The following is a 21294-nucleotide window of genomic DNA, read 5'->3' on the forward strand; positions in this document are numbered from 1 at the left end:
TTCCCAAGCTTTCTCATAGGATGCAAAACACGAATTAGTACTGAAGAAGAAGTTATATTAGGGCCACATTCACTTAAACAAGGTTCTACACCTTCTTTGTCTGCATAAAGAAGGTGGGTTGTGGTACAAAACCTAGGGTTGATTTGATGATGATTGTGTACATTTATGTACTTAACTTTATTAAACTTTAGATTGGAAAGTTATCCTATTTCTGAATGTTCTTTTGTACCTCTTCTAAAAATTACCTTTATCATAATTCGAGATATTCTTACATTTAGCTTGGTTCATCTTCCCAATTTTATTTCCATCCTCAAACAGCAAGCTATGAAGCCACAAATTTGACAGGAACTTAATCTTATCATAGATAAGCTACTGTATAAATTTGAGGTCCATTGGAGGTGCATAAAAGGAATTAGAAATACTTTATTACCTTAAGGTAGCATATACTTAAAAAAATTTAAAACAGAAGCCATAACGAAATTGGTCATAAAATTTTAACAATGCGTTATAGGGGTGATATAGGGCCTTTGATGAATTTTTGATAATTTTTAGTGAAGGGCATCTTTTTCCATACATTTACCCTATATATTCTTCCCTAAAAAGGAAAATGGTTTTCCTTTCTGTTTCTGATCAGGTTCCATATTTTTCCTACAAACTACACTATACCATTGACTTATTCTAATTGGTTTCACATTTTTATCATCTCTGGTTTAATTATTGTGCAAAGAGACAAGAGCAACCTTAGATTTCCATGATAAAACTAAAATAGAGATTTAACCGTCTAAGCTAGGCTCCAAATGATTTTTATAAGCTTCCATTCTCTTAAACAAGCACTTGAGAGTTGGATTTACCTTTTTAATATCTTTCTGTGATTTGTTATGATTTAATTATCTTAAACAAGGATTAAATTATATAACATTAATCTTAGCAGAGACATATGCCAAAATTAGTTTTATTAAAAACTACACTTTATACTGAGTCTAGCAAAATTATTTTGACATTTTTCTGAATTTTTTATGAGTTTTGGTGAATTTCTAAAGTTAACTACATTTTCTGTCGATTATAAAAGAAAAACCGAGGCAAACTTACGGCCCCTAGGTCTATACTTTATTTATGTAGGGGTCCCTGATCTTTCACTAAAGCCCCTTATTCGAGTTTCTAAACCGCAATCGGGTCCCTGGGTGCGCGGTGGCGGCGGCCGGCCGAAATTCCGGCAACTCGCCGGCGGCCTTGGGACGATAAGTGGCCGAGGAGGCTTACGGGCTCACCTTGGGCCGGTTTGAAGCAGTTGGGGGTGACGGAGAGGCCCGGTCGGGGCGGAACGGCGCAAGGGCGGGGAGCTTCAAGTGGCGGCGAAGTCCGGCGGTGTTCCGGCGGCGGCGGCACTCTTCGCGGGCAACGAACGAGCTCTAGAGCTGCGCGAGGGGGAGGCGAAGCGGCGGGTGGTGTCGGCGAGGTGCGGGGTCGAGCGGAGGTGGAGGCTCCACGACGAGCGAGCTCGGCGGTGTGTGAGCGCGGAGCAGAGGAGCTTGCGGCGGCGAAGCTTGGCGAGCGGGGTGAGGTTCTGGGCGAGGGACAACTGGAGCGGAGAGAGGCGAAGGGGAGCACGGTGGTGCCGACGGGGTTTATATAGATGTCGAAGCTCGTGGCTGGCCGATGGGTTGGAGGGGAGTGGGGCGCATGCTGCCGTGGCCATTAATGGCGGCGGCTCCATTGGCGCAGTCGGCGCAACAGGCGAGGTGCGGCAGGCGTGCGAAGCGAAGCGAGCGTGCGCGGGAGCGACGGCTTTGTTGGGGCGTCGGGTTGGCGAGGCTTGGTCCGAGGCGTCATGGCAGGGGTGGCGGTTGACGGAGGCGGTGGCACTCTGGCAGGCGGGCGCGGGGGCGCACGCTCGACAGGGCAGCGGCGGGACGTGCCCTCAAGCGAGGCGGGCTGATGCAGGACGACAGGGCGACCCCGACGCTTACTCGAAGCGGGGCACGCGAGGCGTCGACCTGCTGGGCCGGAGACCGAGCGCAGCAGCTCCGCTGGTGAAGTCGCGCCACGCGGCGGCGGCGCTCTAAAGCGCGCAGCGCACGTGCCCTGGCGCGCTCTGGGCCAAGGGATTTGTGGGATCCCTCTCCGGACCGATTTCCAAGCGCAAGATCCTCCGATTCTTGAACCGCATAATATTAACTTCCTTTACAAAAGTTGTAGTCCTCAGACCAAAGTTCAACTTTTATAATTGAACCGAGTTCAAATTCACGGTAGATTCAGAGATACAAAGCTGCAAAGTTTGGAGGAACGCCGGTTTTCCAGACTTGGAGAGAAACGGCGGTTTGGCCAATTTTTGGGTCTTTGGCTGATTGGAGCCTAAAATTTGAAAAGATTCTGATGCGAATTTGACCAGGATCCAATTTACAAAGTTGTTGTAAAAGCTTAGTTCTCAAACTCTTATAAAGGGTTTTTCTGATGTTCTGTTCAACTATTGAGAGATAAACCCACGCCAAAATGCCTGGTTGAGCTGTTTTCCAGACAGCCTGGATTGCTGATTGAGTCTGGGTTGACCGAACTAGCTGACTTTGACCTGGGTTTTGAAGGCCTTCTGTGCAGATTTAGAACTTACTTCTTTATTCAAAGTTGTTAAGGTCTCGAATCTCTAAAACTTTGGTAGAGAGCTCAGCTTGAGTTTATATTATAAATTTCGAAATAAAGAGCCCCAAAGTTGAGATTTCAACTATTTTTCTTAAATTGACACATATTCAAATTTTGAGTTTTTGAAGGTCTTCTACTTGGATTCAAATAAAACACCAAAAATAAAAGTTATTGGGAAGGTTGAGTTCTACAACTCTTAGTTGGACAGATTTTTAAGTTCATAAGCAAAAATTTAAGTTATTGTTTAAACAGCAGTTTAGCTTGTGAGGGGCACAAGTGTCTTTTTACCTGCCTTCTCCACTGCCAAAGTTCTTCTTTATGCTCTAATGACTTTATTTAAGATTTAAACATGGTTTAATTAGGCTAGGTTGTTACACTAGATGGCTTGGTCATGGTGTTCTTGGTGAGCTCTCAAGGAGGTGTCTTATGAGAAGCCTCAAGAAGTGTTGTGCTCAGTTTGGAATCCGCCAATCCGGAGTGGAGAATGGATTACCACTAATGAGCACTTGGTCCTTGCGTGGATTAAGGGGGAGCTATACCCTTGCGTGGGTGCTCCAACAAGGACCAGGGAGAGTGCTGATTCTTCGATACCTCAGGAAAAAATCGATGTTCTAACCCTCTCTTTACTTTCCGCACTTAAATTCCGCATTTACTTTCCGCATTTTAATTCCTAGAATTGTCATGCTAGTGTAGGGTTGGAACTAGGTTGCAAAATTTTTGTGCGAGTAGAATAGACACACTTTCTAAGGTTTTAGGCACATGAGGTGAACCGGCTTTAATTTCTGCAAAAATTTGTAGAAGTCTAATTCACCTCCCTCTTAGGCATATTGATCCTTACACAGGGCTCCTCGTCAGTAGGCAATACAGGTCCCCGAATGATGGCGATGGCGGGGGTGATGGGCCGGCAGCAGCTCGCTGACCGTTTCAGCTACGACAAGTGTGGCGGCGGCGACTTTAGTTATGTCATCGGTACCAGAAGAATCATTATTTTTTAGTGATGAGAATAGCTCCTATAGATTATCTTCTTGTTTTTTAGATGAGAATAGCTCCTATAGATTATCTCTCCTTACGTGCATGGAGATATGGAGTCCTAATACAGGTACATAGTCTGGTGTGTACAACCGTTTTTTATTTAGTTGGTCACGTTTGGACTCCTCAAGAGGGGTTCTTGCCATATTTGTGATGGATTTATTTAGTTGGTCACGTTTGGACTCCTCAAGAGGGCTTCTTGCCATATTTGTGATGGACATATTGGCAGTTTTCATCTAAACCGTTCAAGGGCTTGCCATATTTGTGATGGATATATTGGCAGTTTTCATCTAAAACGTACAAAGAAACATGGGTGGTTAGATATTTTTCTTTTTTCTCCGATTAACGTGAGAATTTCTTAAAAATCCGCTTAAAAAGTTATTTGTTAAGTCATCTAAAAGTTATTTGTTAAGTCATCTCAAAGTTACATGTGAATGCATAAGACCTTCTATTAGACAACACCAATATACTTACCTAAGTCAAGCACTGTGGAGCAGCAGTTAAAACACTTCGATTCATTGTGGAGAAGCAGTTAAAACACTTCGCTCTAAGACCGTCGTGGACGCCGCTGCGGGCGAGGCCGGAGCTTCGAGTTGCGACGGTTGAACACCTCGCACCAACCCTCCGCATCCCGACCGCCTCCATACTAGTGTATAGAAAAAGGACATACGCCACCACAAGATAACACGGATTTCAGAGTGAACCTAAACCTACTTGATCCGCTTTTATGCTACTCTAATTTCATCATATGTTCAGCACTACATTTTGGTTATCTAGACCAAGGAAATTCGGAATATTGACATTCTTTCACCATGTATATGTAGCTCGCAAAATATTCTCTGCATAGAACCCTGATGCTACTAGTATAACACAAGCCGGGTAGGGGTAGCTACGGCAACCCTGGGGATACACTGTTCTGGCCAAAGATGTCCGGGATGCCGTCCCAGTTCCCCTTCTCCCTTGCTTCCCAGTATCCACCCACATAGCGGTAGCTGTCATCCTCGTCCTTCTTAAACCACCTTGGTTTCCATCCTTTCTCTTGCAGTCGCCGGGCCTGCAAAGTGCAACAGTTACAGGTGCACCAAGTGAAGAACAGAGAATTGACTCTGTCCCCAATAATTGAATGCTGGCTGCAGTTGTTTTACTAATTCGCTGCCATCATGTTGTGCTGAGATAATGAACTATAACTGTGTTCAGTCTTAAAAGATCTGCTACTGCATCAATTTTTAATTTGCTGAAATACTGTAGTTCATCAATCCAAGCCGATCAGTACTGATACAATTCAGATAGAAAAGATTCACTAAGAGATGAACATCAGATCCACATTGCATTCCTAAGTTTATTTATGAGATGAACATAGTATGAAACTGTCAATTGTTATCACTACACGACAGCATGTGAAATTTCAGGTGCCTATGGAGCAATAAAAAGCACAAGTGAAAACATATATGACAAACAGACCAGGTCAAATCATATATAATTATTGGTTACCTGCCGTTGCAGTTGTTCAAGCCTAAGTTTCTCTGCATTTGCCATCTCATATTCACCGTTTTCCAGATGCCTTTGATCAGGCCTCAAACGAGAATCAGTAGGAGGCAACTTCTTCAATAAGTGAGGTGTCAATTCATTCAGAGAAATTGCAAAAGGAGAAAGGTTGTATCGTGTCTGATTAAGAGACTTGTCTCTCTCCCATAAAAGAACCGCTTCTGACATTGGGTCATACCCCTTGGGTTTTGCACTTGGATCCCCGAGCACATAATACATAGTTTCATCCCATTTCCCAATTAGCATAGCTACTTTTTCCCCTGTTCTATTATCTTGCACAAATCCATGCACCTGCACAATTGATTTGAACAATTTAAAAATCAGACCCTATGCTTGTTCAAATATACATTTAAGTATTTACACAGCTGCAGAATAGACTGATGATGACATTAGCCTACCCTGAAATTCAACCCAGGGAAACAAGGTAAGCAACAGCAAATTTTTTTTCCTCGAACGACGCAGGAGAACTGCATGTCATTTCATTAAGATGGAAGAAAGCGAACAAAGGGTCCAGAAAGCAACAGCAAATATAACTTCCATAACTGGTTCATAAATCAGCAAACATCACCTAGTTCTCTATAAATATCAAAATATTAAAGGGCAACCTGGAGGTTTTTTTTCCTTTTTTGCAATTTTAAAACACTCAAGGCTTGTTTGGTTCATCACCACAGTTTAGGCCAACAGGTTTAGCCAACTGCAGCTGGTGTTTAGTTCAGTGCAAGAATGTGGCTGGTGTTAACTTCTTGCCAAATCTGGCAAAAACAATAAATGTGGCAATGCCAAACTTTTGGCAAAATTATGTGGTAAAGTATGGTAAGGAACCAAACAAAGCCTCAACTGCATGCAGCTTAAGAAAGAGAATCATTTCAGACAAATTGTTATAGCTTTGTAGCAGCGTAGAAGTAGCAGGACCTATTATCTTAATTGAGGCAAACCAGTATAATCTCCTTTACACAGTACTCTATTTTTAATGTATCAAACTACTCCATAAGTCCATATAATAACAGACAGGTATTAGCAAAAGTATAAAAGTACTTAAAAATAAAGAAAAATACATGGTGCGTTCCTAGCAAGGATCAGTGGCAGCTGTATTGTCTCCTTCAATACAGTATTCTTTTTAACATATCAAACTACTTCATGCAATAACAAACATATATTAGGCAGAAGATAGCAGAACCTAAACAAAATAAAGCAGAAATATATGGTGTTCCTTCTAGAATCTTCAGTTTTTTTGGGAAAAATCATAAATGTAGGACTTCGATGTAAAAATAAAGCAAAAGATCCTTTGAACAGCTCATATCCCACAAGAATCTATATTTGCTTGATGTAAATTCACTCTATGTAGAAGTTACCAATCTACCTGGTGTGGATTGCGATCAATTATTGACTGTTCTTTGAATTTAAGCTTACAGGAGTACTGGCCACTTCCATTGATACGCATTGTGCCATAGTGATCACAATAAATTTTGCCAATTATGATATTGTAAATGGAAGTAGTCACTTTACTCCACTGAAATGTTTCTCCGTCATCAAATTGGAGGGTAAGAACGCCTATCGGATCAAGCTGAATGGACCGACCCCAGAACTTCCCTTTCAGATTGGAATCACCCCAGAATCTCCAACCTCTACCTTCACAGTGGCATGCAACAACCACTGGGTGATGACTGACCTGAAATAAATATAAGTTTGTAAAAATAATGTATTTTTAATCAATATATGTTAAGAATACTTTTTTAATCAAAAGACTTCAGAGAGCACTATAGGTTACTACTACTACTAGAAAATTTGCATGGTACTAACAAACGCAATATCAGGAACTAGGAATTACACTACTCAGAAATAGTTCATAATTTTCAGGAACAGCTATGCAACCTTTTCAGAGAAAAAGCGAACTCCTTTATCCGGATAGTCAGCTTCATATGTTTCCCCAAGTAGAGGATTGAAGGGTTTGCATTGCCGGCCTTCAGTTGAAGCATAACCTGATACTGCAAACGCTGCTACATGAAGTATCCTCATCAAGCTATCACCCTACATTGTATTTACCAAGAATCGTTATATTGCAACAAATAAAGTATTGAGGGAGAGAAGCATAGTGCTTAAAGCTAAGGTGAAGGCTACAAGAGTAACATTTTTTCATTAAAAAAAGCATATTGTATGCCATACTGGGGGGTTTGCTTTTTTTCCTCAAACAAGACAGGAGAGCTGTGTGTCATTTCATTAAGAAGAAGGTGAACCAAAGAGTACAAGACACACACCGCAACAGACACTAAAGTATGTAGCAAGCAGCAAGTGGAATAATACAATATTGAATTCTCCTATGATTAGATGTTGGCAGAAGTTCGTGTTTCTAATGATATCAGAAAATTTATGATGAAACACTTGATAGAAACTGTATTGAACAAAGCCAACACCTCAGGTCAAAAGAATGAATGATAGGGCAACACTAAAAGTAAAAATAGTAAACACATTTAGAGCTAAACATTAGCTTCTACAATTATTCAACTCTCTTATATAACCTGTTTGGATTAACCAAAACTGGCTAGGATTTCAGCCCAATCCAGGACTAAAGTTCTTTGTTGGCCAGGATTGGACAAGCAAACAAGGCCTTAAATGTTAAGTCTTTTTGCATGGACCAAATTCATTACGTCAAATGTCACACATAAAACACCTAGGCTGAGATTTCCAGAGACAATTATAGTTACCAAAAGAAATGCCTCACCCACGCACTAATAGTTACAGTTTGGCCTACATCAGGATTTTTCTCCCAAAAATGTTTGATTAAGTAGTTGAAGAAATATATGGAAGATGTTACACAAAATTAAACAGAACTATCAAGAAACACCAGAACAAATTTCCACATAATTAATCCTTTACAGAAGTGTTGAAATGGCTTAGTACTCTACCTGTTTTCCCCACTGTAGTGCATGGTCAACCAAGTAAGAGTACTCCAAATCTTCAAAACATTTTTGCAAAGAAGAGAGAGGCTCATTGAAATAAACAGGTAGACAAACACCTGAGAGATCTTTCCCTATGTTTTCTTTAATTATTGACCACAATCCTATAGGCTTCTCTTTTTCCTTTGGCTCTGGTAGCTTATCTCTGCGTAGCACAAAGGGATATTTAGTAGTTTTGACAGTATTTGTAACAGAATCTCCAACATATTCTGATCCATTGCAACCATTTGCCACAAGCTCCTTCCTTCGACATGAAGCACTTCGTAAAGATTCTGCAGATAGAAAATCTCTTGTATCGAAGTATGTTACTTCATCTTCCTCAGTTTCAACTTCGGCCACTTGACTTGCAGTGTCAGGGTCTGATTCACTTGAACTTCCTCCTGATAAAACTGAATAGAAATCTGCACATTTGGTAAACAGTCAAATATAAGCTCAAAGTGTAAGAATGTGTCGGACATAATAGACTAAGTAAACCCAAAATAGTTTCTTGTTTATTTTCGCAAACAAACTTCCATGTTTCCATACACAGGGAAAATATGCAGGATTCCAGGTGTATATAGCTGGAACAAACCATACAAATATGTGTTACTTAAGCCAAATGTGTGTTAACTAGCAATGCTTATGGGCACAGGTTATGATGCAAATTTAGCCTAATAAGGTAACTAAGATTGGACAACCAGCACATTTAGCCTAATAAGCTAAATTAAGTCAGAATTTTCTTTTTATTTGAATTTTAAATACTTATAGGCACAGGTTATGATGCAAATAAAAAAATAAGCCAATTATCAATCTAACTCACTGCTGCCTCACAAATTACTAAAGATATAAACAAAACAATAGATGAAGCATCTGAACTATTTTTCTGCTGAAAACACTCAAACAGTATTAGAGGACCCTACGGGATTACATAATTTGTATTACAGTATTCTATAGTATGGCATATGTAGTGGAAACCAAAACAAGCCACATGACTACATAATCTAAGATAAAGGAAAACATAGAATAGGATAAATATCTCGTGAGATAAGCTTTAAAGAAGATGAAAGCCAAGCATATAAACTTTATAGAAACTGTATAACTGTTTAATTAAAGCTTGCTAATTACCTTTTTTTTCTCGAACTACGCAGGAGAGCTGCGTGTCATTTCATTAAGGTAGGAGAAAACAAAAGGGTTTGGGTAGCCCCTACCCAGGTACAAAAACACACACCCACATACTCACACACCCCAGCAGGAACAAAACTAAGGCTGCACTAGAAGTATGAATAGGCGACCAGAAGTACAGAGCCTACGCACCCAGGGGTGGCGACCTGGACAGTAGCTCTTGAAGCCTGGAAGCCCCTGCCATACACCATAGGCCTCCCTCATTGCTTATGGCCCTAAGGACTTCCTGAATTGTTGGCCTAACCTTTTCAAAAACACAATCATTTCTGTGTTTCCAAATCTCCCATGCGACCAAAATTATCAAAGAATTAAGGCCCTTGCGCCTATCCTTCTGAACAGCCACGAAAGTTCTCCTCCACCTGCCAAAGAAGCGGGTCTCAGGAGATTCAGGGGCCAGATTTATGAGACCCAGGTGCTGGAGAATCAGAGCCCAAATCTGGCGGGAGAAAACACAGCCAACCAGTAAGTGATGGATCGTCTCCAGAGCTTGGTCACAAAAGGGACAGGCCTCTGGATGAGGCAGGCCACGTTTAGCCAAGCGGTCAGCGGTCCAACACTTGTTATGGAACACTAACCAAATGAAAAACTTACAACGCAGAGGAGCCCAGCTTTTCCAAATCCTCCTCCAAGGCCCAATCCTGACAGATCCCTCAAAAAATGCTGCATATGCAGATTTGCTACTATATGTCCCCGATTGGCTCAACTTCCATTTATAGTGATCTGGAGAATCTTGCTGCAGAACAGTGCTTTCCACAACATCCCAAATCTGAAGGTACTCATACAACACCTGAACCGTAAGAGCGCCCTTGATGTCACCTACCCAACAACGGTTCTGTAGTGCTTGCGCAACAGTTCTTCTTTTTGCCAATCTTTTAGGGACAGCGCTGAACAGATTGGGCGCAACTTCTGCCAATGTATGACCATCCAACCAGCGATCTGTCCAAAACAAGATACCCTGCCCATTGCCAAGTATTGCGTCCACGGCAACATCAAAAAGAGCCCGAGTGTTTCTGGAGACTTGAATTGAAAGACCCGTCCAAGGCCTGGTAGGATCAGTCTTCTCTGCCCAAAGCCAGCGGGCTCTTAAGGCGCAACTAAGCAGCTCGAGGTTAATGATTCCAAGACCTCCATATTCTAGAGGCCGTTGCACCTTCTCCCATGCCACCAAACAATTACCACCATTGGCCTGTTCCTGTCCTTTCCACAAAAAGCCCCTTCTTTTTTTGTCTATCGCCTTGAAGACCCATTTTGGGAGGTCCATGGCTATCATATTGTAAATGGGAGCAGCGGTCAAAACCACCTTCACCAAAACTAGTCGGCCGGCTCTGTTCAACAGGGAAGCTTTCCAACCTGGGAGGTAATTAGCCACCTTATCCACTAAAGACCTCTTTGGTCGGTTTGCCAATAGTGAGTGGAAGACCAAGGTAGGTACAGGGAAATTCCTTGATAGAACAGGAGAGAACAGCCGCTGTGAGAGTTAATTCTTCATCAGAGCAGTTGATTGGTGACACTGAGCTTTTTGTTAAATTGGTTCGGAGTCCTGAGGCATGACCAAACAGATCAAGAAGATGTCTGATAGTGTTTAGGTCTAAACTGTCAGGTCTGAAGAAAAGAACGGCATCATCAGCATAGAAGGAGACCCGATGCCGTGCTTGCTGGATAGCAAGAGGCCGCAGCAATGCCTCCCTAGATGCATACTCGACCATAGCATTCAAAACATCCATTACCAACAGGAACAGCATGGGGGAGAGAGGATCCCCCTGTCTCAGGCCCCGGTGATGGAATATGAAATCCCCTGGTTCTCCATTCACTAGAATCTGAGTGGATGATGTGGAAAGGATCAAACAGATGAGATTACACCATCGCTGTCCGAAACCCACATGGCGAAGGACTTCCAATAGAAATGGCCAAGAGACAGAATCGAAAGCCTTAGAGATGTCCAACTTAAGTAGAATATGAGCTTCCTTTTTCTTATGTATACACCTCACCATCTGTTGGACTAGCATGAAGTTATCATGAATACTTCTCCCTCTGACAAAAGCACTCTGATTTGAAGAAATCAGTGAAGGGAGAAAAGGAGCCAAACGGTTTGCCAATATCTTAGTTACCAACTTAGCAAAACTATGAATTAGGCTAATAGGCCGGAAGTCTTTCACCTCGAGTGCATCTAACTTCTTAGGTAGCAGAGTAATGAAGGCCGAGTTGAGCAGTCTGAACTTGAAGACATGGCCTCGATAAATAGCATCCAGTGCCATCAACAAGTCTCCTTTGATGATAGTCCAGCATGTCTTGTAAAATCGACCAGTAAACCCATCCGGCCCGGGGGCCTTGTCTAAAGGCAAATCCTTTATAGTGGCCCAAACTTCTTCAGAAAATGGCGCATCCAGATTTGATAGATCATGGTGCTGGATGCCTATTTCATCCAGGTTAATTGTAAAGTCCCTCTCAACTGCATTTCCAAGGATATTTTCATAGAAATCCAACACTGCTTCCTGCTTATCCTTCTGTGATATTACCACCTGTTCCCCAACATGCAATCTTTGGATGTAATTCTTCTTCTTTCGGAATCTAGCCTGCTGATGGAAGAAGGCAGTATTAGCATCCCCCTCTTGGAGGTATAGAATCCTAGAGCGAAGCCTGGCAATTGTTCGTTCCAGTGAAGCCAAACCAAGACAGTGGAGCTTGAGTTTCCTGCGCAGCCATTCTTCTCTATCAGATAGGACTCTAGAGTCCCTCTCAATTTCCAGACAGTGGAGGACCTCCTTAGCTATCCCAAGTTGGACTTTAATATTCCCAATCTTTCGCTGTCCCCACTTTTGGAGGCCCCTACTAAGGCGCTGCAGTTTCAGAAAAAGACGCTCGACAGCACAATTTGAAGGTACTGGAGCCTCCCAATTCTGTTTGACAGCTTCCAGGAAAACCCGGGACTATAGCCCAGAAACTCTCAAAGTGGAAACGACGCTTCCCATTATTGCTGATCTTCAATCCAAGAATTAATGGGCAGTGATCAGAAACTCCAGCCGTAGAACTCTGCAGGACAGAATCTGGGAAGATATTCTCCCAGCCCAAACAGCAGAAAGCACGGTCTAATCTAACCAGAGTAGGGGACCTTCTCTCATTCGACCAAGTATATTTACAACCCATAAGCGGAATCTCCATGACCTGAGCATCATCCAGGAAGCGTCTGAATCTCCCCATCATAGCCCTATCCAAATTTGCATTATTCTTGTCAGCCGCCTGATAAATCAGGTTGAAATCCCCAGCCACCAGCCAAGGCCCATTGCATAGAGCTCGAACATTTCTAAGCTCCTGTAAGAATAAAATCTTCTCATCATCACCTTGTGGACCATATATGCCAGTGAACCACCAATTGCGGCCTTCCTGTTCCAAGAATAAAACAGAAGCCGAGTATGAATCCACCCTGGAAGCCAATGCCTGACACACATTACTCTTCCATGCAATCAGGACACCTCCTCTGGTGCCATTCGCCGGGACATATTGGCGACCTTAGTTTCCTGCAAACAAACAATATCGGCGTTGCTGGAAAAAATGGCCTCCCTCACAGAATTCCGACGATCCTTCTGATTCAGGCTTAGTGCATTCCAAATCAATATAGCAGCAGGATTCATTTTAACCAATATATACGACCTGATGTAAGCCCAAGGTTTCACAGGCCTGTGATGACATCAACATGTCGCACCTGTCCCCCCCCCCCCCCCAACGGTCCAACCAAAAATTGCGGCTATAAACATGGGAATCAGCTAGCAGAGGATTGTAGAGCTTACAGTATCTGTCCTGTGCTTCCGGCTCAATGACTTCCTTTTCACTAAAGCCCAGTTGCCTCATCACTCTCTTTTGAGCATCTGTTACCAAAGGTCCTGGTGAACAAGGCCCGGCACCAGCGACCCGACGGCTGCACCGAGGCAAGGACCCTGGCGGGGGCAACTTCCTTCTGCGCTTCTGAATCACTGGCAGGGGGAGAAGCGATTTGATCTGCTTGCATACCTTGTTAAGCTTCTGGATTGGTGAAGGCGGTCTGCTACCCTGGGCATTTACATCCGTTGCTTGTGTATCCCCGATTCTGACTCCTCGCCGCTGCCGAGAGTAGACCTTTAGAGGGGTGGGTGATGACTCCCTGTTCTGGAATTGCGGTGTGGCCGGGGCATCATCTGGTGACAGAGAAGGAACCGGAGGCGCCGCAGGGCACTCCAATACCTCCACTTGGGGGCTGCCGATGGGGGCCACCGCCGGCCCATTCTTCAAGGGGATGCTGCCGTCAGGGAGAGGTTTGGGCGCCACAGGAAACCCGAGGTCCACCTGGGCGCCGCTGATGGGGGGCGCCGCCGGCTCGTCCTCCATGGAGGCGCCGCCGTCAGGAAGAGGTGCAGGTGCCACCACGCTCATGAGCGACTCAACCTGGGCCTCGCAGCCAGCCGTGGGAGCACTGGGCGCTGGTGAGTCCTCGTGCTCGTCCGAGGGAGCAGGGGCACCGCCACCCCATACAACAGCTTGCAGCGGTGGAGAAACGCCAACCCTGAAACATTCTAGGACTGGGTCATTGCTGGATCGAAGGTCCCCCTTGGGCAACAGGGGTTTTGAAGGCCTGCTAGGCAGAACAGGCCCACCTGGGAGCCCACCTTGTTCCGAAAAAGGCCCTGGAAGGTGAGGCCCAAAAGATAGCGCTTCACCCGTGTCCTCGTTGTCTTCATGAATCCCTTTGTCTTCAACAGCCGCCGCAATAACTCGCACAACTTTCAAAGTCCCCTCGGGTGCCCTGCCGGTGGCTGCTTGGGAGGCCGCACGCACTATTAACTCCTCCGTGGCTCCTTTATCCCCCTGGGGTTCACTTTCCTCGAGAATCCCCTCAAGCTGGCGCTCCGGGAGATCAAAACAGGGGACAGTATGCGAGGCGACGCCTCAGTCACCGCTGCACGCCGTGGGATAAGGCGCAGCCAACGCCCCATCAGCAACCTCTCCTACCCCGGTGGCCCCTTCGTGGAGTGGACCTGTCCCCAGCCTTGAATGCACTGAGGAGCGCGCCCTGGAGGGAATTCCGAGCATCGTCTGTACCGGATGCCCCTCCGGCGAGCCTCGCCGCCACCGCCGTCGCCTACGACGGCGACCCCCTTGGTGGTCAGCCGGAGGCGGGGGTGGGGGGACGTCCGCCGGCGGTAACGGACCAGGAACCGAACATGCAACCTCCACAAGATAGACAAGGCTTCGTTTTCCTTCCTGATGATTGGCTCCCGCCACTGGAGGTTCCAGGATTTCCAATTCCATGCTCTCGGGGACGCAGCTCGGCGAAACACACCATGCCAATACACGGAAAACAGATCCGCCGCATCTGGGAGCACCCCACCAACGCAGCAGAACTCATTGAGCAGTTGTTTTGCCGTCTCCACATCCCAGGCGTGAGTGGGGATGCCGCGAAGTTCAACCTCAACCGGAACAGGAAGCGCCGCCACTGTGGAGTGAAGGAAACGAGACCAGCGCATTATGTGCAGACGATGGGCTTGAGTAATGATCGGCCTCCCTCCATTGTAGACTCGTGTAGCAATATCTCCATTAGACAAGATCATCAAGAAGCTGGCTGCGCCAAAACGAAGAAAGTCGAATTCTTCATCCAACCCAAAACACTGGACGATCGTAGTCTTGATGGATTCCGGTGAATTATCCAGCGAGTTCCCGAACACTGTCACCACTAGGGCACATGAGAGTTCCTCCTCCCTTTGCGCCATTGAAACTGTATGGTCAAGAATCCGTCGAACTAGTACTGTCGGGGCTTGCTCCCCTTCGCTGGTCGCCGAGCTGGGGACATCACCGGCAACCATCTCCTCGGGGGGGAGGTCAGGCACATGGGAAGATGACTGTCCAGCCTCAGCCTCGGTGCGTCGCCCACGGCTACAGCACTGTCAGCGCCGTCTAGTTGCACCTAATGCAGTTCCATCCTTTTGTATGGTCTCCATGGAGCTCACGGGAACAGAAGTTGTCACCGCCAGGGACCTCACCAGCCTCCAGACCTTCCTGCGAACCAGGGTTGGTTCCGGACGTGGAGACAAGGGCCGTCGTCCGCAGTCGTAAGAACGGTGGCCGAGTACCCGACAATGGAAGCACCTTGGCGGAGAGCGGCATCCAACAGCCAGGTGCTCCGGTGAAAGACAATTGAAACACCTACCTCGGAGGTCCGAAGGGACTGTACGACGAGGCTGGTGAGAGACACGCAGGCGCACGTGACAAGAGCGCCGACTCTCCACCGGCCACCACCCTTCAGAGTCAGGTCCACGGCGAGCGCCAGTAGCTGAAGCCTCCTTTGCCCGGGCTCTCATGACGCGAGGCAGAAGCGCCTCTAGTGACGGAGCCTGCACGTCACGACGCGAGGCGGTCCACGGCGAACCCTGGCAGATGGAACCTCCTGCGACCGGGCCCTCACGACACGAGGCGGGAGTGCCTCCAGCGACGGGGCCAACGCGACGCGAGAAGAGGGGTTCAGCAGGGACGAGGCTGGCGAGATCAGCTAAGGAACGAGGTCTCCAGCGCGACGGTGAGCAGCCGCCGGAGAAGGTCCCTTGATAAGCACTTCCTTGAAGGATAAGAAGGGGCCGTCGGAGTCCACCGAAGAAGGCGAACCGTCCAGCCACAGCTGGACCTTGGATCGTCCAGAAGCCGTCACAGACTTGACTGTCAGACGACGAGCAGGAGGGGAGCTTCCCGACACTTGGGAAGGAGGAGCTGGCCTGGGGGAGGACCAAGCCGGAGGGGTGGCTGCCATGCTAGGAGTAGGCAACGACATGGGGCTGGTGGGAGGAAGGGTGCCGAGGAGGGCAAGGGGCGGGGGGGGGGGGGGTGGAGGGGAGGACGCTAGCTATTTCCCTTGCTAATTACCTCAAGCAGTCTAATTAATAAAAGCACGGGCAGATAAGCTAGTCAGCATTGATGTATTGGTTCTCGAACTTTCCATCTTCACTGATTAGCTATTTACAAAAGATAATATGTATACCAGATACAAGACTAGACGACTAAACAGAAAACTATGCCCATATGGCACACATTAGGCCATTAGCACATGTAGAGCAGAACATACTTGTATATAAATACAACTGCAGTGGCACTTAAGCCTTTATATATAAAACAAGGAAAGCAAATATCGAACAGCTACAATGGGACCAACACGCAAGACTGCTCAAGTTCTTAATACATTGGTATGACATGTAGATTCTTTTTTTTCTTTTCATTCATCGCAATAGAATCTGAAGAGTGAAGAAGCATTTGACGGAAACATTTTTACAGAAGGATAATTGTCTGAAGCAGTTTTTGAAAGTTGGAACATATGAACAGACCATCTTGAGAAAAATATTGAATATTGAGCATTCAGCTACAGTTGTACAACAAGTACTTCGGTGGTGAGAGCAAACAAAGCGAAAATGGTTGCGCAGTACAAACCTGACTAATGTCTAATAAAGAGACAATGATGTTTAACCATGCTCCTTAGCGGAACTTTGGCTAATTATATAAATTTAACAATTGAAACTATGACTATTATCATTATCGGATCAGCTTACATAAACTGTGGGGGAGCTAAGTCAAGCTGCATAGGCTAAATCCTTCCATTTTGCTACAAATGAATAATAAAGAAGCAAATAGAGGTTTTAAGTATTTTACACCAAATGCCGTAAGAGCTATGTCAACCATAAAAGTTCTGGAGGTTAATAATGTCATCGAAAGATGATGTTACAGGTTGCAAAACAAAGAGCTAGCAAAAATCATGAGCGATGTTAATATAGCATGAGTAATGAAACTACTAACCACTTTGTCTGCCATTGGCATAACCATGTGTTTCCCTCTCCTTAGTCTCATGCACAACTGTTCTCTCTAGCTCAACTTTCTCTGTCTGCACCAAGAAATGAACCATACATACCGTTAAAGTTATGGTCAAAGTCTTTCACTTTAGAAGGAAAAAACATTTGAATAAGTTAAACAAAAAAAAAACTTCAAGGAAGTTTGCAGCGATGCACTTATATGGTTTAAATGTGCTCTATCACCAATAAACATGCTAAATCAATTATTCCCTCCATTCCAAATTGTAGGTCGTTTTGGTTTTTCTAGGTGCATAGTTTTTTGCTATGCACCCGTACATAGTATATGTCTAGACGCATAATAATATCCATGAACCTAGAAAAGCCAAAACGACCTACAATTTGAAACAGAGGAAGTATGTCACACTAAGACACAGATAAACATACTTTGCTGCAGACCAAGTATTACAAAAAAAAAGAAACATTTTAACACAACTTGCTCTCCAGTAAATAAAATGGAAATGCAAATGAATTCCATTTATGGACAGTATTCTTATATCCCTCGATCACATATAGCTTGTGTTCACAAAATGTTTGTAACTTTTACATGCAAAATATGATAGGCACATGTTGCATCTTGCATGCATATCAGCATATGATACTGGCTGATCTCATTATGCTTGTCGCTTGTCAGCACCACATAATAAGAAGAGTGAAGCTAGCAATGATGACAGCATGCTAGCAGCAATAAGACAAAAAAAAGTTATGCAAGGTAATAATGCTAGTACTCTGCTGATTAGAAGATAGCATGTAATATTAATCCCCAACTCAGATCAAGCTCAGTTACAAATCATTATTTATATTTTTACTTCACCAAGATGGATAGAGATATTTTCCTGCTACTAGTAGTTTTTGAATAGTCATCGACAAAAAATATTCAAAACAACAACAATAACAACAAAAGAATAATCAGATCATCAAGTAAACAAACCAGAGATAGAAGACAACCTCCAATTGCCGGAGGCGGTCTATCAAAATAGAATGCTGCTGCTGCTGAGACTTTATCTGGTTGTGCAGTTCCAGCAGCTCACTCATCATAATAGCCTCACACTCCTTGACCACTGCTTCACTCAGACCCTCCTGCAGCAGCCGAACCCTCAGCTTCTCGGTGGACAACATAATGTCCGCCATGGGACCAAGATCATTACTAGTCAGCGACCGCGGGAAACGATCCTTCGCCGCCAGCAATGCATCTATCCAAGAGTTCCTGTCCTCCTCAGTTTCACACCTCAAGTGTAATGTCTTCGTCCCACTGAATATATACAGCCTCTTATCATCAGACTTGCTTGCACGAATTGATGAAACCTAAACACCAGAGAAGGAAATCCATATAAGCTTAAGAAATCGTGGTCTTGCTTGCTCCAGCATTGTGCCGGATCATTCAGATAATTCCATAGTTATGGTCAATTCCCGCATTAGGCTAAAATTTCTGCATTGACGCAAGCGTATCTATGGCCAGGGTTCCCTACCATGACATGTCATCAATTGCAAAAGGCAAAACGATAGCTAAAAAGAGTGCCCATCGCCTTCAATTGCTTTTAACAGCAAACTCATCTACCCCACAGCAGTTCTACGAATACAATATTCATCGCCCAATCATTACCCGAGCAATGCAGATTCAAAAAGCTCACTTCTCTCAGCCGCAACCCCATGGCCGGGCAGAGCAGACCCAATCCGACGCAATGCTAATGCTAAAACCAGCCGCTGCACATCCGACGCACCACCGCACCGTACCTTGAGATGTATCTCGCCGAATGGCTTCCACCGCTTCCCCGCCGCCGCGGCCTCCTCCCGCGCCCGCCGCAGCGCGCCCCCCTCCCCGATCACCCTCGCCGCCGCGAAGGCGGGCGACGGCACGGCCGCCTCCCCAGCGCCGCCGCTCCCACCTCCCGCTCCGCCGCCGCGGAGCTTGTAGTAGGAGAGCACCCCATCCTCGAGCACGAAGTACCGCGACCGCCACCCTTTCCCGTAGTTGACCCACTTGTGCAGCACCCCCGCGACCGCCGCCGGGGCCACCGGCTGCGCCGGGGGCGGCGGCGGCGCGGCGGCGAGGATGCGCGGTGGCTGCTGGTGGAGGTGGTCCGCGGCGTGCTCGAGCGAGACCGGTGCGATGCAGCAGAGCGGGTTCATCGCGACGCCGCCGATGCGGATCGGGGGCCCGCTCCCCGCTCAGGCGGAGGATACCGCCCCGCGCCGCCCGCCTCCGGCGCCTAGGGTTCGCTCGGGCATTGAGATCGCCGCGGCATCAGCAGCAGCGTAGTGGTAGGGGGAGTACTGGCCAGTGCCGCGGCGTTGGTAGTGTGTTTTGATGGCGATTAATAATAGCGACGGCAGCAGCAGCAGCAGCAGAGAGAGGCCAGCAAAGCTATCTCAGCGAGAGGGAGGGGAGGGGAGGCGAGGCGAGCGGTAGGAGGATGGGTTCTCGTGGTGGGGTAGCTTTTGGTGCGGGCAGCGCCACTCGCGCAACTGACAAGTGGGTCCACGCTGGAAAGGGGCCTACATGTCAGTGCGAGCGAGGGGGGAGTGTGGTGGGTCCAGCTGGGAACGACGGCGGCGAGGAGTGAGACGGACGGAGACACAGTTAGGGGGTCCTTGCGCGTAGGGTCGGGCCCACGGGACCACGCGTCAGTGGCGGAGCTGGCCCCTTTTGTTTTTGTGGGCGATCCATTAACGTCGCTGAGCAGCGCAGCTCGGCAGCAGCAGCAGCCCAGACAGCGGCAGCAGCGGGTGGGGCCCAAAGGCAAAGCGGGCACGATGCCCCGCGACGGCTGCCTTCACGCTGACGTGTGGGTCCATCGCGTACGTGGAGCCGACTGCCATTGGCTAGGCGGGCGCCGTTGTGAGGTGGGCGTAGGGCGGCCAGTGGGGAGGGAGTGGGGGCGAGGCCGACGTGAGTCCCGCGGGATTCCGTGTGGACGGCAGCGGCATGGCCTATCGATGTGGTCCCGTCCAGGATGAGCCACGTAAGGTGGTTCGGGACACGTGGGTGCGCGTGAGTGGGTTGGGGAGGAGGGATCCGCTGCGCGGGGGCCGCGCAGGTGCCGGGATCCCTGCAGGGGGCACGTGGAAGGGAGGGTGCCCGTGGCGTGGGGCGGGTGGCGTCGGTGGCGCGCGGCGGAGGCGGTTGGTGGATCGACGGACGGATGGCCGGACGGGGGCTTTAAACGGGCAGGCTTTAGACAAAGCCGGGAGTGAGTGACCACCTCCGGTAGGATCGACAGGCTCAACTAAACTCCGTCACGTATGTTGCATTGCATTCAACGCTCTTGTCATGTGTTTAACAATGCAAGTTCGAGCTCAGCACAGTAAATTCGAGCACAAGTGCATAACCGTCAGCGAGCTATAAGCGCTTTGGCTCTTCTTGAGGCTACCACTAATTTTCGTCAAAATAAGATTACCACCAATCAGTAGCGAAGATAGAGACTTTTATATAGCCTATGTTACGATCTATAGACGTTCTTTGAGCCATGCGCTTGGCGTGTGCCTTGCCCAATTGCCCATACACCATGCTAAGGGTATTTTTTTTCTTCGATTAACCGTGCATTAATGTGAGATTCTCCTTTAATGTGAGATTTAAAGCACATGAAAAACATAATATATTGTCGTTTCATTAGTAAAAAGATGATAGAGGTGATTTACTTGCATTGCTTATATGAAAATACCACAGAATTTCGAATGAAGGAGTTGAGAGAGCAACAGAGACCTCGAGCAGGTGAACTTGTAAAAGCATGAGGTTTAGACTCATGTTTGTTTCCTATGGAATTTGAGATATGGGGATGCAACCTTTAAGGATTTTGACACCTCTAGCCCTTTGTTTTTTTTGGAACTCTAGCCCTCTGTTCAAACATCATTGATTCAGAGAATCCCAAGAAATTAGAATCCTTCAAAGTTCATGTAGAAATCATTCCAGCAAAGGAAATCCAAGCACACCCTTAGTTGTAGAATCCATGTGTTTCGACTTTCGAATAGGAGATTGGGTGCAATTGCAAAGTGCTAGAAGCGTCCATAAGATTAGCAATTGTTGCAATCTCAATCCGCGGAAAGGTTCACCTTATATATGGTGGCACAACTAATGTATGTAAATTGTGAAAAAACATATTATAGATTTTAAAAACTAG

General features: G+C 46.4%; 1 protein-coding gene across 2 annotated transcripts; it reads right to left on the bottom strand.

Moving 5' to 3' along the window:
* Positions 1–4222: 4222 nt before the first annotated feature.
* On the bottom strand, positions 4223–19556 carry LOC101761342 (oxysterol-binding protein-related protein 1D). 2 transcript variants are annotated; one of them, XM_004962537.4, is made up of 9 exons: positions 18911–19556; positions 18125–18481; positions 17127–17211; positions 8112–8563; positions 7081–7236; positions 6569–6877; positions 5607–5675; positions 5155–5499; positions 4223–4717 (listed from the first exon to the last, which is right to left on the bottom strand). In XM_004962537.4, the coding sequence occupies exons 1-9, from the start codon at positions 19304–19306 to the stop codon at positions 4553–4555; spliced, it is 2334 nt and encodes a 777-aa protein (XP_004962594.1). In that variant the 5' UTR covers positions 19307–19556; the 3' UTR covers positions 4223–4552. The 2 variants fall into 2 exon arrangements, with proteins under 2 accessions (XP_004962594.1, XP_004962595.1); XM_004962538.4 differs by lacking the exon at positions 5607–5675 and having other exon boundaries at positions 18911–19552.
* Positions 19557–21294: the final 1738 nt, after the last annotated feature.

Source organism: Setaria italica, chromosome III, assembly GCF_000263155.2.
Source record: "Setaria italica strain Yugu1 chromosome III, Setaria_italica_v2.0, whole genome shotgun sequence".
Taxonomy (NCBI): domain Eukaryota; kingdom Viridiplantae; phylum Streptophyta; class Magnoliopsida; order Poales; family Poaceae; genus Setaria; species Setaria italica.

Coding starts and splice junctions, on each gene's coding strand:
- LOC101761342 (XM_004962537.4), bottom strand. CDS start 19,306: ATGAACCCGCTCTGCTGCATCGCACCGGTCTCGCTCGAGCACGCCGCG. Junction 7,237..8,111: donor CACTACAGTGGGGAAAACAG/GTAGAGTACTAA, acceptor AATACAATGTAG/GGTGATAGCTTGATGAGGAT. Junction 5,676..6,568: donor TTGATCGCAATCCACACCAG/GTAGATTGGTAA, acceptor AATGACATGCAG/TTCTCCTGCGTCGTTCGAGG.